This window comes from Camellia sinensis, chromosome 8, assembly GCF_055761805.1.
Source record: "Camellia sinensis isolate YWXY chromosome 8, ASM5576180v1, whole genome shotgun sequence".
In the NCBI taxonomy this organism is placed as follows: Eukaryota; Viridiplantae; Streptophyta; class Magnoliopsida; order Ericales; family Theaceae; genus Camellia; species Camellia sinensis.
In genome coordinates this window covers 7,369,451-7,389,103 of record NC_138968.1, presented here as the reverse complement: position 1 = coordinate 7,389,103, position 19,653 = coordinate 7,369,451, and the positions used below count along the sequence as shown (strand labels likewise).

General features: G+C 35.2%; 2 protein-coding genes across 2 annotated transcripts; one reads left to right on the top strand and one right to left on the bottom strand.

The window, feature by feature from the left end:
• Nucleotides 1-6,217: 6,217 nt before the first annotated feature.
• Nucleotides 6,218-15,594, bottom strand: LOC145796803 (uncharacterized). The gene is made up of 7 exons (XM_082881971.1): nt 15,249-15,594; nt 14,833-14,934; nt 14,480-14,594; nt 11,994-12,109; nt 7,995-8,183; nt 7,312-7,454; nt 6,218-6,596 (listed from the first exon to the last, which is right to left on the bottom strand). The coding sequence occupies exons 1-7, from the start codon at nt 15,368-15,370 to the stop codon at nt 6,415-6,417; spliced, it is 969 nt and encodes a 322-aa protein (XP_082738097.1). The 5' UTR covers nt 15,371-15,594; the 3' UTR covers nt 6,218-6,414.
• Nucleotides 15,595-17,796: 2,202 nt separating this feature from the next.
• Nucleotides 17,797-19,364, top strand: LOC145797467 (uncharacterized). The gene is made up of 3 exons (XM_082884609.1): nt 17,797-17,804; nt 17,884-19,102; nt 19,188-19,364. Exons 1-3 carry the CDS (start codon nt 17,797-17,799, stop codon nt 19,362-19,364), a joined length of 1,404 nt encoding a protein of 467 aa, XP_082740735.1.
• The last annotated feature ends 289 nt before the right edge of the window (nt 19,365-19,653 follow it).

The window sequence follows — 19,653 nt, the reverse complement described above, 5'->3', positions numbered from 1 at the left end:
TCGTTCTTCAGACTGATGACCCAGAGCTTCATACTCACACTTTCTCTCCGCTCTTACTCTCTACACCATTGTCCATAAACCCTAACTTACCCATGATCATCTTCTCTCTAGGACCATGTATATTTCTCTTCTCATTAATAAGTGGAGACAATATAAATGTATATATAGTAATAAGTGAATACATCGAAGGAGAGAGGTGATGGTGACTGTGTGTTGGAGATGAGCAAAATATATTGGCCAAAAATGGTGATATGGGTTTTATTGGGTGATGGATTGATTTGATTGGCCTCTCTGTTTTGAAACACCATGAGCTCTGGTTTAACTATCATTTTGGGGCTAAAAAAATATAAAATGACAAAATAGACTAAAATAGTTGTTTGGGATGTGTTATATTATTGTACTTTTTGATTTTTTAGTTAAAAAAATAGAGAAAAAAAAATATATGTTTGAAATAATTTTTTTAACTTTTTACGAAAAGATGTATAATAAAATATTGTAATAAAATCAAAATCATCATTTTACCCTTTTGACTTTTTAATTTTGATTTTTGAGTAGTTGAATTTAAGGGGCAAAATAATAATTTTGTCTTAGTGACTTTTCTCACAGGCTACCATTGAATAGTATAGATTTTTTAATTTTTTTAGTAATTTTGACTTTTTGGATTTTTTAGTTTATCTCGAATAAGGCCTAAATAAGTTAATAAGATAAAATATCACATTCAATTTATAATTATTATATTTTTTTTCTCATAAAAGTCAATATTGTCAAAAATTTAAACCAAATGAGGTTAATAAGGTCGGGTTAAAAAAGTTTCAACAAAAAAAAATTGACTATATTAATCAATGTCAAACGAAGCTTGAATTGATTTTGTTTATTGTTTTTGAAATTTTCCATTCTAAGAGTGGAGTGAGATTTTAGAGAGAGAAATTCCTTAGTTGACGAGGCGATGATTTGGTGATGTGCTTGTGGGAGAAAATAATTTTATGGGTATATACAGAAATGGATTTACAAATTATTTTTATTAATTGAAACAAATATAATATGGCTATGGCATTGGTGTAGAAGAGACGACAAATGACCAGTGAAAATGGTAGATGGTATCAATGGGGCTTGTAGGGCAAAAGAAGAGAGATGTGATTTGGGAACGGAGAAAAGGGAAATATGAGTTTAAGATTTAATTTGGGAATTTAATTAAAAGTTAAAAATTAATTTTTAATTTATTTTGAGTTATATTATCTCTTTATGTATTTATATATTTTTTAAAAAAATTTAAAAATTAAAAAGTAAATTTTTAACTCACTTTAAACTAGTATTAAACTTGTGGAACTTTTAAAATGAGTGTTCTATTTTATTTTAAATTTTGTAGCCACGTGCTAAAATATTATTTGCTGTCCGTAAAATTAAACCTTCACGGAACGACTGTGTGCAACTTAAACTCATATAGATAGATGAAATGATTGATGATTTAGAAAGTAAAAATATATAATAATTAGTGAGTGACCCACGTAGTAATACGTGATAATTCAAATAAATAAGATTAAAATTAAATAATAATAATAATAAAATTAAAATTATAATATGTATTTAGCTTTATGTAGTATGAGTCTTTTTATTTTAAATCTATGGTTATGGGTTTAAATCTTTTTTATTTTTTTTTAATAAAAATAAAAAACACACTTCAACTTGATATGAGATGAAGTAAGGATTTATTATATCAACCGAGACCTTCACTTAATATTAGTGTAGATCAAACTTGTTACCACGTGGTTCCTTGAGAGCTCTGTAAATAAAATTAGCAAATTATGGAAGTTAGGCGGTTATCTGCAAAGAGTAATACTGTAAATCTATCCTTATCAATCTAGAAATTATCTAGAATTTAGACACTATTTGGCATCTCTTACAAAAGTATATGTTTTTTTATTTTTTTAGGTCATATTACTTCTTTATTTTTTTGCACATCTTTTCGTAAAAAATTAAAATGTATATTTATTTAAATCATCTCAAACCCTCTTAATTTCCACCACACCTTACATAGACTTCACACTACACAAATTAATTTTCATCACATAATAATCTATCCAAAAAATTCTGGATGGACAATTCAGATCCCAAACTTTTCGATTTTGCAAATGAGGAAAACAAATGAGAGTGCAAATCTGGTAGTAGTTTAGTAGTTATTGGAAAATTTGAGTAACTACTAATGAAATATTGCATTTTGATACGAAATATCGCATTTTGATAATGAGAATTATATTATTAGGTTAATAATAGATAAATGATATATATTTAGGCTAAGTTTGGCATTCTTAAAAAAATCTAAAAAGTCAAAAAGTCACTATTCTATTTGAGTCACATCATCTTATTTAAGTCACATCACCTCTTTATCACATCACTTCAAACCCAACCCATATCCAACTCATATTTCATAAAAAATTAAAAAGTGCACTTATTTAGGACACCCTAAACAACCCCTTAATCTTAATTGTGTTTTCTTTTTTTTTTTGTGTGTGTCTTTTTGTCGTTTATGTTTACTATATATAATTGTGTTTTTATTAGTGAATGATGCCATAGAAAATGTTATCATCATTATTGTCAATATTTATTCAAATATTATCACTACTATGGTCAATATTTGTTTGAAATATTGTCAGCTCTTTGTTTGCTAGTATCTATATTTTTTATTTGCACACCAACTAAGGAGGATCCATTTCTTAATAGCAAAGTAAAATGGCCAAATTATATTTTCACTATGAAACTTTCATAAAAATTTTACTTTAATCCCTTATGTAATTATATTTCAGCGTTTGGTGTCAAATTTTTGGTGGGGGTACCGTTGGATTTCTTCTCTAAAAGTTGGCTATGCATTTTCATATCAAGTTTGCTAGGATTAAACATAAAATCAGACATAATTCTCACACAAGTTTTTTATTTTATTTTTTTGAGGAAAGAGTAAAACCAGCAAATATATTAATAAGAAATAGAATAAGGATTACAAGCCAACACTATTTAATAGACAAGCAAGCAGACATAGGCCCTGTTTGGTAGAGCCGTGGGAAAGTGTTTATAGCTTATGTCTAAACAGTTTATAACTTATAACTATGAATATAAGCTGATTTCTGACTTATAAATTAAGCATCTCCTGCCCCACTCAAAGAATAAGCTGATTTCTGACTTTCAAAAAGCTATAAGTTATAAGCTATAAGCTAAACCAAACACATCAAAATAGTTTAAATTAAGCTGAAAGCTGAAATAAGCAGTTTTTAAGCTGTACCAAACAGACGCATAACAAACAAAAATAGAACCAAACAAAATAGGTAACCAACAAAGCCCAAAAACAAGCCCCATGCTCCTATTAGATTGCTCGGCGTCGAGGTGGTCTAAAAAGACTGGGCTCGTTGAAGCAGTCTTCAATTCTCAACTCTCTCTTACGTTTCCCAGCTATAGGGCCCAAACGCAATTCTCTTGAATGTGTGCTACAAGATCTAGGAGCCCGACTTGATCTGCCGAGTCTTGGAACCTTAACTTTTCCAATTCTAGAGAAATGGGCAGAGGTGGTTGCATCAGACTTCAAGCTACCCACTCTTGGAGTTCTAATTCGTTTAGAACCTCTTGCATGAAAAACCATAACGGAATCAGATAAAGGATCAGGAAGTAAAGGTGAGTCAAGATCTAGTGGTGGTAGCTGCTCTTCAGAGTCTTGAGAAAGAGGGAAAGACTGAATTGGTGGCGAAACTTCATCTGAAACGAGTGGTGGCATCTGAACTTCAGGAAATGAAGCCTCCTCGTCAAGTTGCATATCTGGGTTGGAATGCCCTTGTGGCTGGAGTTCAACAATTGACAAACTTGGTCGGTGCAGAAAGTGAAAAGAACCAACTGACTGTTGATTTTGCCGCAATGTACAATCGATGAGGAGAAAATTCTTACCAAGACCCACCTTGTGACGATGCTAAATCTCCCTTTTGAAAGTACCACCATACACCTTACCCCCTCGAAACTGACGTCCACCTGATTCGTTGATACAACCTACCTCAGGCTTGCTTCCATTACCTCCATCTGTCCCATTATCACAACAATCTGGCCTAGATGAATGCGAGGATGGACCACCCGTGCCAGAAACAGCACTAAAAACAAAGGAGTCAGACATGTCGTGACCCCTCATTGGGGGGATGTCTACTGGTCCAACTTCGTCATCCATACCCACGAAACCCTTCCAATGTAGCAAAGCTGAACCACAAACAAACTGAAAATCCTCATCATCCATAGTATCCTTAATGAGAGCAATCTCCAATGGATCCAAATGGGGGAATTTATCAAATGGGAAGTCATCAAATGACAGAGAGCTTTTCAACTCATCTTGCCTATCTTCCTTCTCCATAAGAATACCTTTACCCTTCTCCTTCCGAGAGAGGCGATTTTTGGAGGCCCTCTTGGGTTTGAGAAGAAACCCCTTCTTCAACATGAGGAGCAAAATATCACAGAAAACACCCAAAAACGTGATGGCAGAGGAGTGAGGAAACAAAACGAACTAGACGAACCCACCAGAAACTAGGAAAGAAAAAACCAAAGGATCACCAGAAAAACACCACCAACACCTCCTAATCTAATGCCTGAAGGCACTTTACCCCAACACCAGAAAAGAAAAAAGAAAAAAAAATACAACCCCACAGATCTGCAGATCAGCCAGAGAAAAACCGTAGAAAGGCGCCAGAAATCACCCCCAACGCTGAAAAATACCCTTTCAAGAAGCTCCTAACCTCATAGATCTGCCAAAAAACTCAAGAAATGGCAGAAACAGACCTAGATCGATAGAACAACCAGAGGAGATAATGAGTAAGTGAGTGAGGGGAGGGGAAAGCCAGTCAAAAATCACCAGAGTAAAACCAAGACCAAAACTGGTTAAAAGCACAGCCGACATAGAAATGACCTACAATAGGTCCCCCTCCCCTCAAAACAACAAGATCGGAGGATGAAAACAAGGAAAACCAAAAGATTGATCCTCACCGGAGAGAGGTGCGGGAAATCGTAGCACTTGTTTTGATTTGCTTTCACACAAGTTGATTCTCACTATTTGTATTAAATCCCACATCTATGTAAAAAGGTTGTGTCCAACTCTATAATTAATTTTTGAGCAAATAAAAAAACTAAAATTAAAAAGATAAAAATGCTGGCTAATACTATTATTATTATTATTATTATTATTATTATTATTTTTTTTTTTGGAGATAAATATTACTCATGTGAGACATTTGATAAAACTCTTAGAAAAATGTTAAATCTTATTATCTCACACAATATCACTCTTACTTCACATTTTTCTGATGTGTCTGTGTCTCATGACCAAGGGTACTTCCTTCATGCCATTAGCCAAAATTTGTCTATTGGTGTTCCTTGGTTTGGATCCCTAACATTTTTTGATTGTCCACACAAAGCTGAACTTATCTTTAACAAATACATAAATAAATACCCAGCGTGTGTGTCTTTGTCCGTTTGTTTTTGAAATCAAATCAAACAACTTTGTTTGCTACTATGATTGACCCATCAATATTCAGTTGCTGATGGATCCCATCAATAATAATAATCATATTAAATCCTATTTGAAAGGAACGGCTGAAATGTAACAAGAACGGTAGGCGAATTTGTGACCGTTTACCTTGGGTTTTTGGTGTATGTATCTGGCATACATATATACATAGGGCAACCAAACATGGGATAAAGGTTGGAGTTGAGATTAGTAATGCAATCCTATGTTTTCATCCTTGTCAAACAATAGTAACCTAACCCAATGTCGTGTTTAATTATATAAAAAATTTAAAAAAAGAAAAGAGAAATGGAGAAAGAGGTGACACTCACCACCTTCAAGATTTACTACAAATGGCAGCAGTCCACTAATCATCACATGCACTATGCAGCGAAAAAAAAACAAAGAAAAGAAAAGAAAAGAGAAGAGAAGAGAAAAGCATTGAGCCCCCTCTGGTTTTGTTTAAGAATTTACCCTTGACCACCAAATGGAAGAATAGCTTGAGAATTTTCATTTCCCTTCTTTTATAGGATGAAGGAAAATTGGGATCTTGAAACTTCAAAAATGCCCCACATTCTAACTGCAATTTCTAACATATGCACCGCTCCTGCTGTACTAATGCTTGTGAAACTCTGGTTTAAACATTTCAATCATAAAGCAGATAAAATATAGAGAACTCCGAAACAAAAACACCAAATAGAAGGAGAAAAGACCAAGTGGAAATATATGAAAGAAAAAAATAAAGAACTGATGGCATGTCAAATAAAGTAACTCATATGGAGTCATTTTCCACCAGAATTTGTACAGCATGCACAATAAAACAAAATAAGTATTTAAGTGTAACATCATAAATGTTACCTCCTGAATCTTGCAATTAAATATATGATACAATATCTTCAGGCACTAAGAAACATGGAAATAATTGATGATAGCTTGAACTTGCGTACTTTAGTTGAATTCTGGGGCTGAAACAGCACCTCTGTACTTGATCTAACAGTTACTTCCTTCCACTCAGAAGGTGAAGCCCCGTCATTTCGGTAGTCTCGAGGAGAATACAGAACTTGGAGCTTAGAGTGGGCTGCATTTGGTGCACAACAGGCAGTTGAATAAAAATGGGAACGCATAAAGCAAATATGTGACAACAGTTGAGCCAATATAACTAAAAAAATTGGAGTGACTAATAATTCATTTGGACATAGTATATCCCCATATGGGAGACTATTGAATCCCAAGACGAAATTAATAGTATTTTGTCAATCCCTCTTCATAATCATGAGCCTACCCGACATGAGAGAATTCCTTCACACATCCCCCAGAACAGAAACAACATAGGTTACAGATATAAAACAGCATTTTCCTGCCCCGGGGTTCTCATTGTGTCAAATAATTTATAAATCCCCCCAGCTTATTTTAAGTTACTATTTCATGTTTCTCAATTTTATCACAGGCATGATTATATAATCTGAAAGGGCAGGCCACACATAAGCGGTGAGGGAAAGGAGGCTGGGGCAGGAATCTAATACATGGCTTGAGTTCCTCACGTGTCTCTTATTTTTCTGTTGTAGGATAACTTAGGAGGAGAACACTGATGGAGGGCTGTAAAACGATGTCATTTCCACATGCACAAAAAATTAACCAGCTGAACATCAGACTACCATATATGGCATGCTTTAAGGATTAAATAATCAAGAGTAAGCACCATGTTACCCTGGAATGTTTCTAATGATTCATGTTTTACAACAATCAGCCATGGCTATCACGTATTAGGAAGCACAAGAAGGTCGGGAAGTTACCTAAACCAAACATGCTCGTCTTTTGGATAGTCAGGCGACTAACTTTGGATCTCCTGATATTTCTCAAAGACTGGGTATCTTCATGCTTCCCCTTGAATTCCAGAAATTCTCCAAGGATGTATTTATTACCTTTAAGTTCCAACCTGCATGATGTGAGAAACCTCTTTATATTCTTCTCCAAGGAGCAAATTACAAAAGGAAAGATGAAGAATATTCATGAACAAATAAGAGAACAAACAGGATTCCAAGGTAAGCCCAGTGCACTGGGTAACCCTCGCTTTGCTTGTTTAATGCCCAGATCAGTATCATCTTCATAAAATTTCCATGGCAAGCCCAAAGACACACTTGGCTGGTAATCTATGATTTACTAATGAGACTGCTATTACAAAATGACCAGCCAGACAATCACTGAGACGTTTCACAGCTTCTTCTTCTTCTCCTCTTTTTTTTTTTTTTTTTTTTAAATTTTAAAATTTTTAAATTTTTTTAAAGCACCAGACACCTTGCTTACAACAGGGTCTGGCAAGTAGTAAAGTCTTGTAGCATAGTAGGCAGTGGCAAATTTCACCATCCTGCTGCACAGCAGTTGACATCATGGGAAGACTATTGACATCCTCCACCAAATATAGAACATTTTAGGCAAATGGAACAAGTTTAAACAACAGCCACTTTAAGGCACATACCTATCCCATGTTGGAGCAGTGCTGAGGATAAAATTAAGCTTCTGATGTATTGATTCCTGTATTTCTTTCTTTCCACCACGAAACGCACCCTTGATCCAATTAGAAAACATACCCTTCAGCTCCGGTTTCAGTTGTATCCACTGTTCATAGGTGACAACCTCAGATGGAAAATAGTCTGAATGAATGCAACTACAGGTGGAACCAAAAAATATATGAGTAAAAATGCAAACCAAAACTAAGGATGACAATTACCCCAAATATGCATAATGATACACCTGTGATTACTTGTATTTCTCATTAAATGGTAAATTCCACTGATCTCCTTCATGCCCTCTACCCATACCAAAACACAACTTCAATTTGAAGATTTCCTCAGCCAATATCTTCCTATTGCTCTTCATGAGTCCCATTATAGGTTACACAGTTGGTGCATAGAGTAAAATTGTCAACATTTTTTTGTTGTTTCTACAGTTTTTGACATGCAAGTTATAGTTATTGAAGTAAGATTGAAAAGCCAAGAAGCAATGTATGGACATTCATGTGTAAACACTGCATTAAAAGGCGAGAGTTCATTCTAGAGGGTTGTATATCTTCCTAGATAGTTTGCTCTTTTTTCACATGCCATTGTCTATTATTTTTAATGATGATATATCATTTAAAAATGGAGGATGCCTAATTACCCTTGTGTTTGTTTCTTTTACAATTCATGTCCAGTCGCAATATAGTAGATCCAGCTAATAAATGCAGTATTTGGAATGAAATATCAAGTATACTAGAAATAATTTCAATGTCAAACATACATGCAAAACTTCAATAGTGGCAATCATATCGTGTGATATAGGCCGTCTCTCCCACTGGATTGTGCCTTCTCCAGAAAGTTTCATAAATACTTATTCCAATGAACAGCAATTGCCATGTTATTAAAAACTATGACCAAATGAACTGTAATAGTTTCAATAACAGACATGGTTTAGTGTGTAAAGAGAATTGTAATTGCCCAAATACTTTTTGTCATTTCTGTAGTTTCTGCACATGTTACCATCCAATTGGTCACCTTAAACTGCAATGGGCATGTGTAGTTCTCACATGCTTATGCACGTGTCTATGTATGTAAGCATAGAAAAAATTACGCCCGCATCAACCACAGCCACAGCCACACCCACATAGTGCAGTCATCGGCTAGTTTCAATATACCAATGCCAATCCTAATTTGCCATCTTCTTTGGTCAATTTAGATGCTGACACCCTTGTTTAGTTCAGTGGTTTCAATACAGCACAAAATTTAGTCACTTATCACATTTTTGTGCTTGTATGACATGCTTAAATCATTTCCCATGAGATCTAAGAATCCAATATTTTCCCCATGTCCATAGCACTGATATGGGGACATCCAATGAGGGAAAGAAGCTAAAGGCACGGAAACGGGCACTTGGCACGACACGGACATGCGAGGGACACATGCAAAACATATACATTTTAAAATATTTACTATGTCATATATTTGAATATTATATATTTATTCTATGTCAAATAGTTAGTCTCATCAAATTCATGAACCTTGGATATGCTACTCTAGATGAAAACAATAAATAAATTAAAAAATTTTAAAATGAAAATTGCATGTCCCGAACTTGCCTGACTAGAAAAAAAAAAAAGGGGCCACTTTCTCTAGCGTGTTTGACATATGTCTGGAAGGTGTTTGGTGCCGTGTGCCTGTGTCCGACATATGTCAAACACCAGGACACGATCTTTGGTGTCCTTGTATCATAGGGAGTCAACTAAATATAAAAAGGTACTCAGTTCAAAAGTCCAAATTTTAATTTTATTTGTTCAAAGGTCTAGGCATTGAAACACTTTGTCCAAAAGGATAAACTCAAGCAAAATGACCAACATACCCTTATATATATATATATATATATCATATATACGGTCAAAAACAAACAAATCACAATCCACACATCTCTCTCTCTCTCTCTCTTCTCTCCTTCTCCGCGCCACCGCCACTGCCGCAACGCTAGAGTTGCCGTCCGCTTTGCGCAGCCACCTTCTCCCATCCTCGCCGTTCTCCTCCGTCGTTCGTTGTCGCCGCCGTCACCGTGGCCGCCGAAGCTGCCAAAGCCCACTTAGATCTACAAATCCGTCGCCTTCCATCCTCTAGTCTACCGCCTGCTAGCCAGATCTGTAGATCTTCCATCACCATGTACGACCAAATCTTCAATCACAAAGGTGAGACCTGGATCGAGGATGATAGAGGACCATGGCAGCATAGCCAAGAAGCATGAGGACGATGAAGTGGAGGTTAGAGGAGAAGCCTTGTTTCTTAGAAATTAATATAATTGCTATGTTTTGTTTGTGGTTAGAAATTGATTGGTAAAAGAACTTTATGCCCCTTCATTTGTCCATGGTTGGTAAACGACCCACCTTTATAGCTTGCAATTAATGACTTGAGGTTCAGTTTTTCCTTTCCTACCTTGTTGGGTTGGATATATTGTTTCTTGTTCCTCATTGTAGGAGATCTTGTTGATGTTTAATTCTAGAATGTGCTGCTAGTTTCTTGGCCATTTGAGTAATATCTTACAATCCACTCATTGTTGTTGAATTGTCAAAATGATTTTTTTGTTGCACATTTAACACGCTAATTTGTTATACCAATAATTTTCTGTTTAGTTATGATAAGCTTTGTGATTGTTTATAATATTCTTATTTGTACTAGATGTGCACCAAGCAATATGCAACAGTGCTATGGTTCAAAGGGAAGAATTCTTTGAATTTCAATTGTTCACTATGTGCCTTAAAATGTTGATCCATAAATTACTAAATTTTGTGCAAGTATGAATATATAAGCAGATATACATGTATGACTGTACTTAAATTGTTAGATCGGATCTGGTATATATGTTATATCTATTTTTGTCCAGGAATATAATTATGTTTTTCTACATCCTTATGGACGTTGAAGTTTTAGCATGTGCTTGGTTGGTTGAATGTACAAAGCTTATGTTTCTGATTTTTTTTTTTTTTTCCCCTTTCCTAATCATAGCTTGGCATGATGATGATGTATTGTTGTTGTTGTTGTTGTTGATGTTGATGATGAACTAGATTGCAGATCGATATGCTTGGTTTGGCAAATAGAGAGAGAGTAGGTTTAACAGATAGATATAGAAATTGAATAGACAAGTCAAAAAATTGAACAAATAAGGCTTGGTTTGACTTGGTATTGCAACAGATAGGGTTGGGTTGGCTCAACAAATAGAGTTTGGTTTTCCTTGTATTTCAATAGATAGAAAAAATAAATAAAAATTGAACAGATAATAAAATTTTGGACAGATATTCAAACAAATAAGAGAAAAAATTCAATAGATAGGCAAAAAATTGGATATATAGACAAATAATTGGATAGATAGAATTTTATTTGGACAAATATTTAAGTAGATAAGCAAAATTTGAATTGAAAGGTTAAAAAATTAAACAGATAGGCTAAAAAATTTGAATAGATAGGGTAAAAAATTTGAATAGATAGGGAAAAAATTTGAACAGATAGTCAATAAAGAGTCAAACTGATAAAAAAAGAAGTCAAAGGGTAAAATTGGAAACAAAATATCCTACAGGATTTCTCACAAAGTGTAGACCTAATGTCTTAAATCTAAATTGGATTTATCACCAATTTTATCAATATAAAAATGTCCTCAATCCCAAAAGCCACATCTTCATGGTGTTCTCTAAGCAAAACTTAGAAGAAAAAAAAAGCACTCTGGCGCTTTTTGATTAACAAGTAAATCAGAATTTAGTGTTACTGATACAATTTTAGGGCAATGAAATCATTAACTCTTAAAGAGAAGAATGCAGCAATAATGCACAAACTACAAGTTCAGGATGAGCAAGTATAAATCCATTAAGTAATCAAGAAAATTGAAGAAATCAGAACCCTATAATTTGAGTAGAATCAATAAACAATAGTTTTTGGTACAAACACATCCAAGGGAAGAGTTTGATGCACACCGGAAATTTGGGTTGGGACAGACAACTTTATAAGACATATATTCCGCTGGAAGAGCGGCTCCCCTTTGTTCAAGATAGGATTCAAGAATAGCAACTTGCCGCTTAACTTCTGCCACCTGAGATACATAAATTCCCAAATGTAGTGTGAGGTAAAAATGTTACAAGAGCAGACAAAATACATCATCCTACTTATGTGTGAATTTTTCAGCTATAAATCTTGAATCTATCACAAATGATTGGAACCATTGTTAACATTACAAGTTGATAGGTTCCTGGAAAAGGTGGTAAACGGAGTAGGGAACGTACTCAAGTATTCAATTTTTTCTCTCCTCAGTCCTCACTTGAGTTATTTCATTTGATCATAATTTACACTTCAGTAAGCATAGCAAGAGTTAATTGTCTACAAATAACATAAGTGATAGAGAATTATCATCTCAAGCATACTTCAAAGTTCAAAACAAGTGGCTTGATGCTTACTGAATAATGGTTAGAGTGTAGAAAATAACATTAAGGTGTAGGGATGGCAGTTCAAAATAACTGTTCAAATGATTAAAGTTAGAATCCTATCATACACGTCCTTTATCACATCAACATACCCCTTGTTACTTTTTTCTCCAACACCCACTATATTATGTGGGTGTTTGAGAAGTGGGTTTTTTTAGTTGTAGGATATTATTACAGAATTTTTTTTTGTGTTTGGGAAGATAGTTGGGTTTTTTTGTGATTGGATGTGATGTTTGTGAGAGAAAAAGTGAAATGATTATGGGGTTTGATGTGATATTTTGTTTGGATTTATTTTTTTTGGTTTTGTAACCAATTTGTCTTTTAGTGAAAAAAAAAAATAAAAAAATAAATCCAAAACCCAACTTCCCAAACAGCGCCTATATCTCTAGACACTCTATTTTAAGTTTATTCTAAATTTATAAAAACAAAAACTGCTAAAACCCTCTTAAATCTGAATGAATGCAATTCTGCAGGGGAAAAAAAAAATGTATCAGTATGATTTTGCGAAGTTGATTGGAGAAGAAACAATTCATAGCTATGATTTTCGTTGCCTCCACACAACATCTGTTAGACACGAAACTACACCATCACCACTGCTATGGCAGCAGTGCTGTAAATTAAAACCTTTGCTCAGCTACATAAATTCATCTCCTCCAATTAGTTCGATTAGAAGTCACATCCTTAGTTAAATTAAATCTAAGACAATCATGTCCTTTCTATGGACTCAGCCCATGTTTCTCCATAGCAATCCTCTATTTCTTTTATCACCCTTGACATCTATCAAATCATCCTCCTTAAATACACGTTAGTTACCTTATATTGCACAAGACTAAATCATTGCAAACGACTTTCCCTTATTTATCTTTAATTTTCCCACTTCTAACTTTTCCCTAATGCATTTTTTCTCTAATTCTATCTCTTATTTTAGCACAACTCATCCATCTCAAAATTTGTTTTTAGCTACACTCATTTTTTAAACATATTGTTATTAAATTTTTTATTTAATTGTCTAATAGTAGTACTATGAATCTTTCTTTTCAACTTAATAAGAATCCTATGTTCACACAAATTCATGATGCACTCCTCCACTTCATCATTCAGTCCTAATTTTGAGGGACAAATCCTTCCCAACCTCTCATTCTTTATGAATAGTTGACCTAATATATCAAAAATGGTAACTCTTTAGTAGATTATCTCTTCCCATCAAGTTTTATTCTACCTTCTTCCATATTTTTAATACTAATTAAATTACACCCCATTTTAGTCATATTTGACCTAAAATCCTTAAATCACCAAACCCAACCAAAGCAAACTAAGTTTCGTGTTCCATTCAAGCAGGGTCATATCTATAAATCATTTTTTGCCATTTTGTTCTACTAGGTCTTCCGCATTCCATATCAGTTTAATATTTATCCACAATTCTAACTTAAGTTCACTCTTGTTTCATCAACTAAAATTAAATCATCTGCAAACAACATCTACAAAGGGATACTTTATTTCCTAATAGATCCATCCATAATTAGTGCAAAAAGGTAATAAATTAATGCTGACCCTCGAAATAATTCTGTCTTGGTGGCGTCGTAGTCTTTTCCAAATGCAAACACTTACAACACGCTACTGAAGCAAAGAAGACACACTAATTGACCAAGTTAGGAAATTAAATATAAAACAACAATATGACACAGTGTGCCACTCTTCCCCCCAAAAAGTAAAGGACAAATGTGTTTAGTGCAGATAGAATACTGTGGCTAATAGGGATCTCCACCTTCCTCATGTGAAGTTTCTCATGTTGTGGAGAGGACTCCACACAAGAATTTTATAAAGGTGGTTTAATTTTATAATTTGTATCCCAAAATCATATATGATTGTCACATGTCGATTATTAGAAGAAGAATAAAAATCAGCAGTGATAGACACCTAAACATGCTAAAAGAAAGCCAAATTATATCACTGCAAAAGCAGAAATTTGAACTCAGACATACAGGATCTGGATGACGCTCAGTTTTGTTGTTTTTTCCACCTGTGGAAACCCAACTTCCATCGGTATCAATCGATACAAAACCTGAGAGATTCTGAACAGAAATCACCACTGCTTCTCTGTTAAAAGAAATGCAAGCATGCACCCAATTATGACAAAGGAAAATCTAGCGAAAACAATCAAAATAATAATGTTTTATGCCATTGAAATGCAAAGATCAACTCAACTCAACTCAAGGCAAGGCAAACTAGTTTAGTAAGCTAAAGAATCACATTGGTCTTTTTCAATAACTCCCCTCTTTCTCCAACATTTTATCCATAAGCAATCACATTTTTGGAATACATAGTTGAGACCTACCCCTTGGTGACGAGGACCATATCAATATTTTGTGGCGAACCAGTATCAGCGTCTGGAATTCGAAGCCCAACATAGACTTTTCCACCATAAAGCTTTTCGAGTCTACAGTTAGAATTAAATCGAATCAACAAATTATTGAAGTGCGAAGCGAAGAAAGAAGGAAAAGAACATAACAGTAAATTAAAAGAAATGGAATCTCATTACAAGTTGTTTCAAATAAAAACGCAACCTCTACTATTATTTGATTTGATTTGACCTCTACTGTTTGTTAATTATGACATGAAATATTTTCTGCAGAATTTTCTTAGCAACCAAACAGAAGATCAAAATTGCAAAAAAAGTAAAGAAGAAAAGGAAAAGAGGATTAATAACAAGGGAAGTAAAAGAAAGAAAGAAAGAAAGAATCGGAAGTAGACCTAGTGGCAACGGCGAAAAGGGCATTGGAATCGGTGGTTTCGACATCGAGAGTGTCGTCATCGTAGAAGAAACAACGGCACAATATGTAGATTACCAGACCACAAATGATCTCCAACCACATGCCTGTTTTGTTTTGTTTTCGCACAATTCAATTAATCCACCTCCAATCCAGTCCAACCCAACCCTACTATCTCTCTCTCTCTCTCTCTCTACTATGGATTCGATGGGCTTCGCAGTTGGCACCAAAACAAGGAGGATATGAAAGAGAGAGGACAATCCAAAGACAAAATACGAGTTAGACAAGATTTTCTCAGGTCAGGAGAGGAACGAGCAAAACGGGAGCTTCTATATACACACGCCTAACCCCTCAATACACACGCTTAATGATATTTAATTTTGTTACAATTTTATCCCTAAATGAAATTACTGTTTTAAACACCATTATTAATTAAAAATATCTCAATGCATACCTCAGAGTTCACATCTGTTGCATCGTGTGTGTAGCTTGTAGACGCTCATTCATAGCTTCTTCCAGGGAGCGTGTGTAATCATTCATAGTTTCTATCTGTTGCATCGTGTGTGTAACTAGTGACACCATTGGTTTCACTTCTTCTATCAATTTGTGAATGACGAAGGTTGTCCAAATTGGTTTCACTTCTTCTATCAATTTCTGTATATGATGTTCATTGAGCTAGAAGTGAAACCAAAGGGCTTTGGCATTTCCAAGTTCATCAACCTTCGTTATTCGTAGGGAAAACATCATTGTTATGAAGGATTTACCTTCTGAAAATCAGCAAATAAGTGTTCATGTGAAGCAGAGCGAAGGAAATGTGAGTTTAAAATTTTTTTTTCCCAGCGTCGTTCGGATAACCAGAGCCGAATTGTGTTATTTGATTCGGAAATCTACTGCCAAAATAATTATGTATTTTCGGAAGTTGATGTCCGAACAAAGTAATAAATTTCGGAAGTTGTTGTCCGAACAACGTATTTAAATTCGAAAGTTGTTGTCCGAACAAAGTTAACTTTTATAACATTCAACTTCCGAAATTTTAAAAAAAATTTGGACAACTACTTCTGAAAGAAGTAAATTTTTTTTTTCCATTTTATATTCCAAATTTGCAAACTGCATACCAAATTTACAGTTTCAAATTGCAAATTAATCTTTATAATGCCATTAAAAATTTGTAATGTTATACAAAACATGCAGGAATATGTGTCAACTCAAGGAAGTCAGGTTTGCGCGGATTTTGTGTTAGATTACACCACTCAATTCACAACTGAACAGGTTTAGTCTACGAAATTATAACGATTATGTTTCAAATTGCTCACCAAATGTAAATGTTTGATAATATTTATTTAACTTTGTAGGTATTCAAAAGTAAGGATGAATTGCTCAACTGGGTACGTGAAGTTGGAAAGAGAAATGGTTTGGTCATTGTAATCAAAACATCAGACTATGGTGGAGGGAAAAAAAGACCCAGGATGTATCTTGCTTGTGAGAGAAGTGGCCAATATAGAGCAACAAAGAAGTTAAAACATGATGGCAACAATACATCAAGAATAACCGGTACAAAGAAGTGTGGTTGTCCTTTTGATATGAGGGCTCACAGGTTTACCACACATGATGAATAGACATCGGCCGTAGTATGCGGATTGCATAATCATCCACCTGCGGAGCACCTTGAGGGACATTCATATGCGGGGAGGCTATCAAAGGATGAGAAAGCATTGTTAATGGATATGTCAAAGAGCATGGCTCGGTCAAAAGAAATCCTAGTAACCTTGAAACAGCGAGATGCCCTCAATGTAAGCACACTTAAAACCATTTACAATGTACGCCATCGAAACAGGGTGGTACAGAGAGCTGGAAGATCACAGATGCAACACTTATTGGGTGAATTGGCCAAGTATAATTACATTGAGCGCCATCGGTCTGAAGAGTCCACGATGACTGTGACAGACTTGTTTTGGGCACATCCTACCAGTTTGGACTTATTTCGGTCTTTCCCATGTATATTAATTATGGATTGCACATATAAAACCAACAGATATCGGCTTCCTCTTCTTGAAATTGTGGGAGTGACATCAACTGAAATGACATTCTCTGTAGCTTTTGCATACTTACAGTATGAGAGGGTCGATAACTATGCATGGGTGTTAGCTACATTGCGTGATGTCATGGATGGGTTTGTTGTGCCAACAGTTATTGTTACTGACAGAGAGCTAGCCTTGATGAATACCATACAGAAGATATTCCCGAGTGCCAGACATTTATTATGTCGTTGGCATATCAGTAAGAATGTGTTGACCAAATGCAAGAAAATGTTTGAGACACAGCAAAAATGGGAGAAGTTCAACCATGAGTGGAACTCTGTAGTGTATTAATCTTCTGAAATTCAATACGAGAAGCGTCTTAAATCATTACTTAAGGAATTCAGTAGTTATCCTGATGCAGTCAAATACGTCATGGATACTTGGTTGGTTCCTTACAAGGACAAATTTGTGGCGGCATGGACAGACACGTGTATGCATTGTGGCAATGTTACAATGAACCGGTAAGATTACTTTTCTTCAATGTGTTATTAATAAGTGCCATGTGCTTGATTTTAACTTGACTTACATTGAATTGAACAGGGCTGAGAGTGCACATGCAAAACTTAAAAGACAATTGGGTTCATGTCAAGTCTCATTTCAGGCATCATTTGAGAAAATACACAGTCTGCTTGAGTTGCAACACACTGATATCAAGGCTTCATTTGAGAAAAGTCTAACTGTTGTGCAACATCAATTTAAACCTTCTCAATTCAAGGAGCTACGGGGTAATGTGTCTATCTTTGCATTGGAGTATTTGTTTGTCGAGAGTAAGAGAGCCAATTCCATTGGTATTGATGTTGAAGCTTGTGGATGCGTCATTCGCCACACTCATGGTTTACCTTGCGCCCATGAGATTGCTGACTACATCAGACAAGATCGTCCTATACCACTTGCTACCATACACTCACAGTGGAGGCAACTTCATATCTCCATATGCAAGAAAGAAGAGAAAACAGAGGTGACTTGTCATGCAGAAGTAGAGTTGTTTGTGAACAAGTTTAATGAAAGTGATAGAACCATGCGGTTGGAGCTTTTGAAGAAGTTGAAAGAGATTGTATATCCAGGAAGCACTTTTCTTGTTGAGCTGGAGGTGAAGCCCAAAACACGTCCTCGGGATCATAAGAAGATCAATGTTTCTACCCGTCGTGACCCGTGTGCATTTGAGTTAGTGCAATCTGGACATGATTCCTTCTCACCTAGAGACACTCAAATCACTACATTAGCTTCTACTCTGCAAACCAAGAAGAAGCGACCTGTTAAGGGAAATGAGAAGGTGAATCCGAAAGGGAAGGCATACATTACTAGAACAATAAAACCTGGTGCATATGCTGATGCTTTCCCTGTTGGGTTGAAACCATACATTAAGTTTGTCAAGGATGTAGCTGCAGATGGGAATTGTGGTTTCAGGGCTATAGCTGCTTCAATTGGTCATACAGAAGATGATTGGGCTCAAGTTAGGCGTGACCTATTGGGTGAGCTGCACACACACAAAGAGGAATACATTACACTTTATGGGTCCTATGAAAGGTTTGAAGAATTGACAAGCATATTGTCATACTTTGAAGACAGTCCTGGATACTCACATTGGATGACTATGCCAGACATGGGGCATCTTGTTGCATCGTGCTACAATCTTGTGTTACACCACTTGTCTTTACAGCAATGTCTCACCTTTTTACCTCTTAGAACAGTGCCAGTACCTCAACTTGATAGACGTGAGATTGCCATTGGGTTTGTCAACGGAAATCATTTCATCCAGGTATAATAGAAACTTATCAATTGGGTTTGTGCATGTACAAGAAGTTATGAGGTATGACCACTAAGTCAATTGATATTTGATGCAGGTTTTGTTGCAGCCAGGCCATCCAGTTCCTCCTATTGCCACTAATTGGAGAAAATACCGTCACCCTTGCGCTGTCGACTGGGATGATGCATATGTGCGTCGCATTCAAGATTTCAAGGACATTATTCATGATAATGTAGCTACTCGAGAGACTTTTGATGTTGTTGTTGTCGCATGACACGTGTATGCATTTGACAATGTTAGAATTATGGAAGAAATTAATGGATGTGTTTTTTATGTTGATGTGTTATGTTTTGCAATGTGGATTGAATATTATCGACCATTGTTACCATTCCATTGTAATAAGAAAATATCATTTAGAAAATCAATGACCATTGTTACCATTCCATTCTAATAATAAAATATCATTACAATGTCATTACAATACCATTGTTGCCATTCCATTCTAATAAGAAAATATTAACCACTGTTACCATTACAACAATGTCATCTTACAAAAAACACCA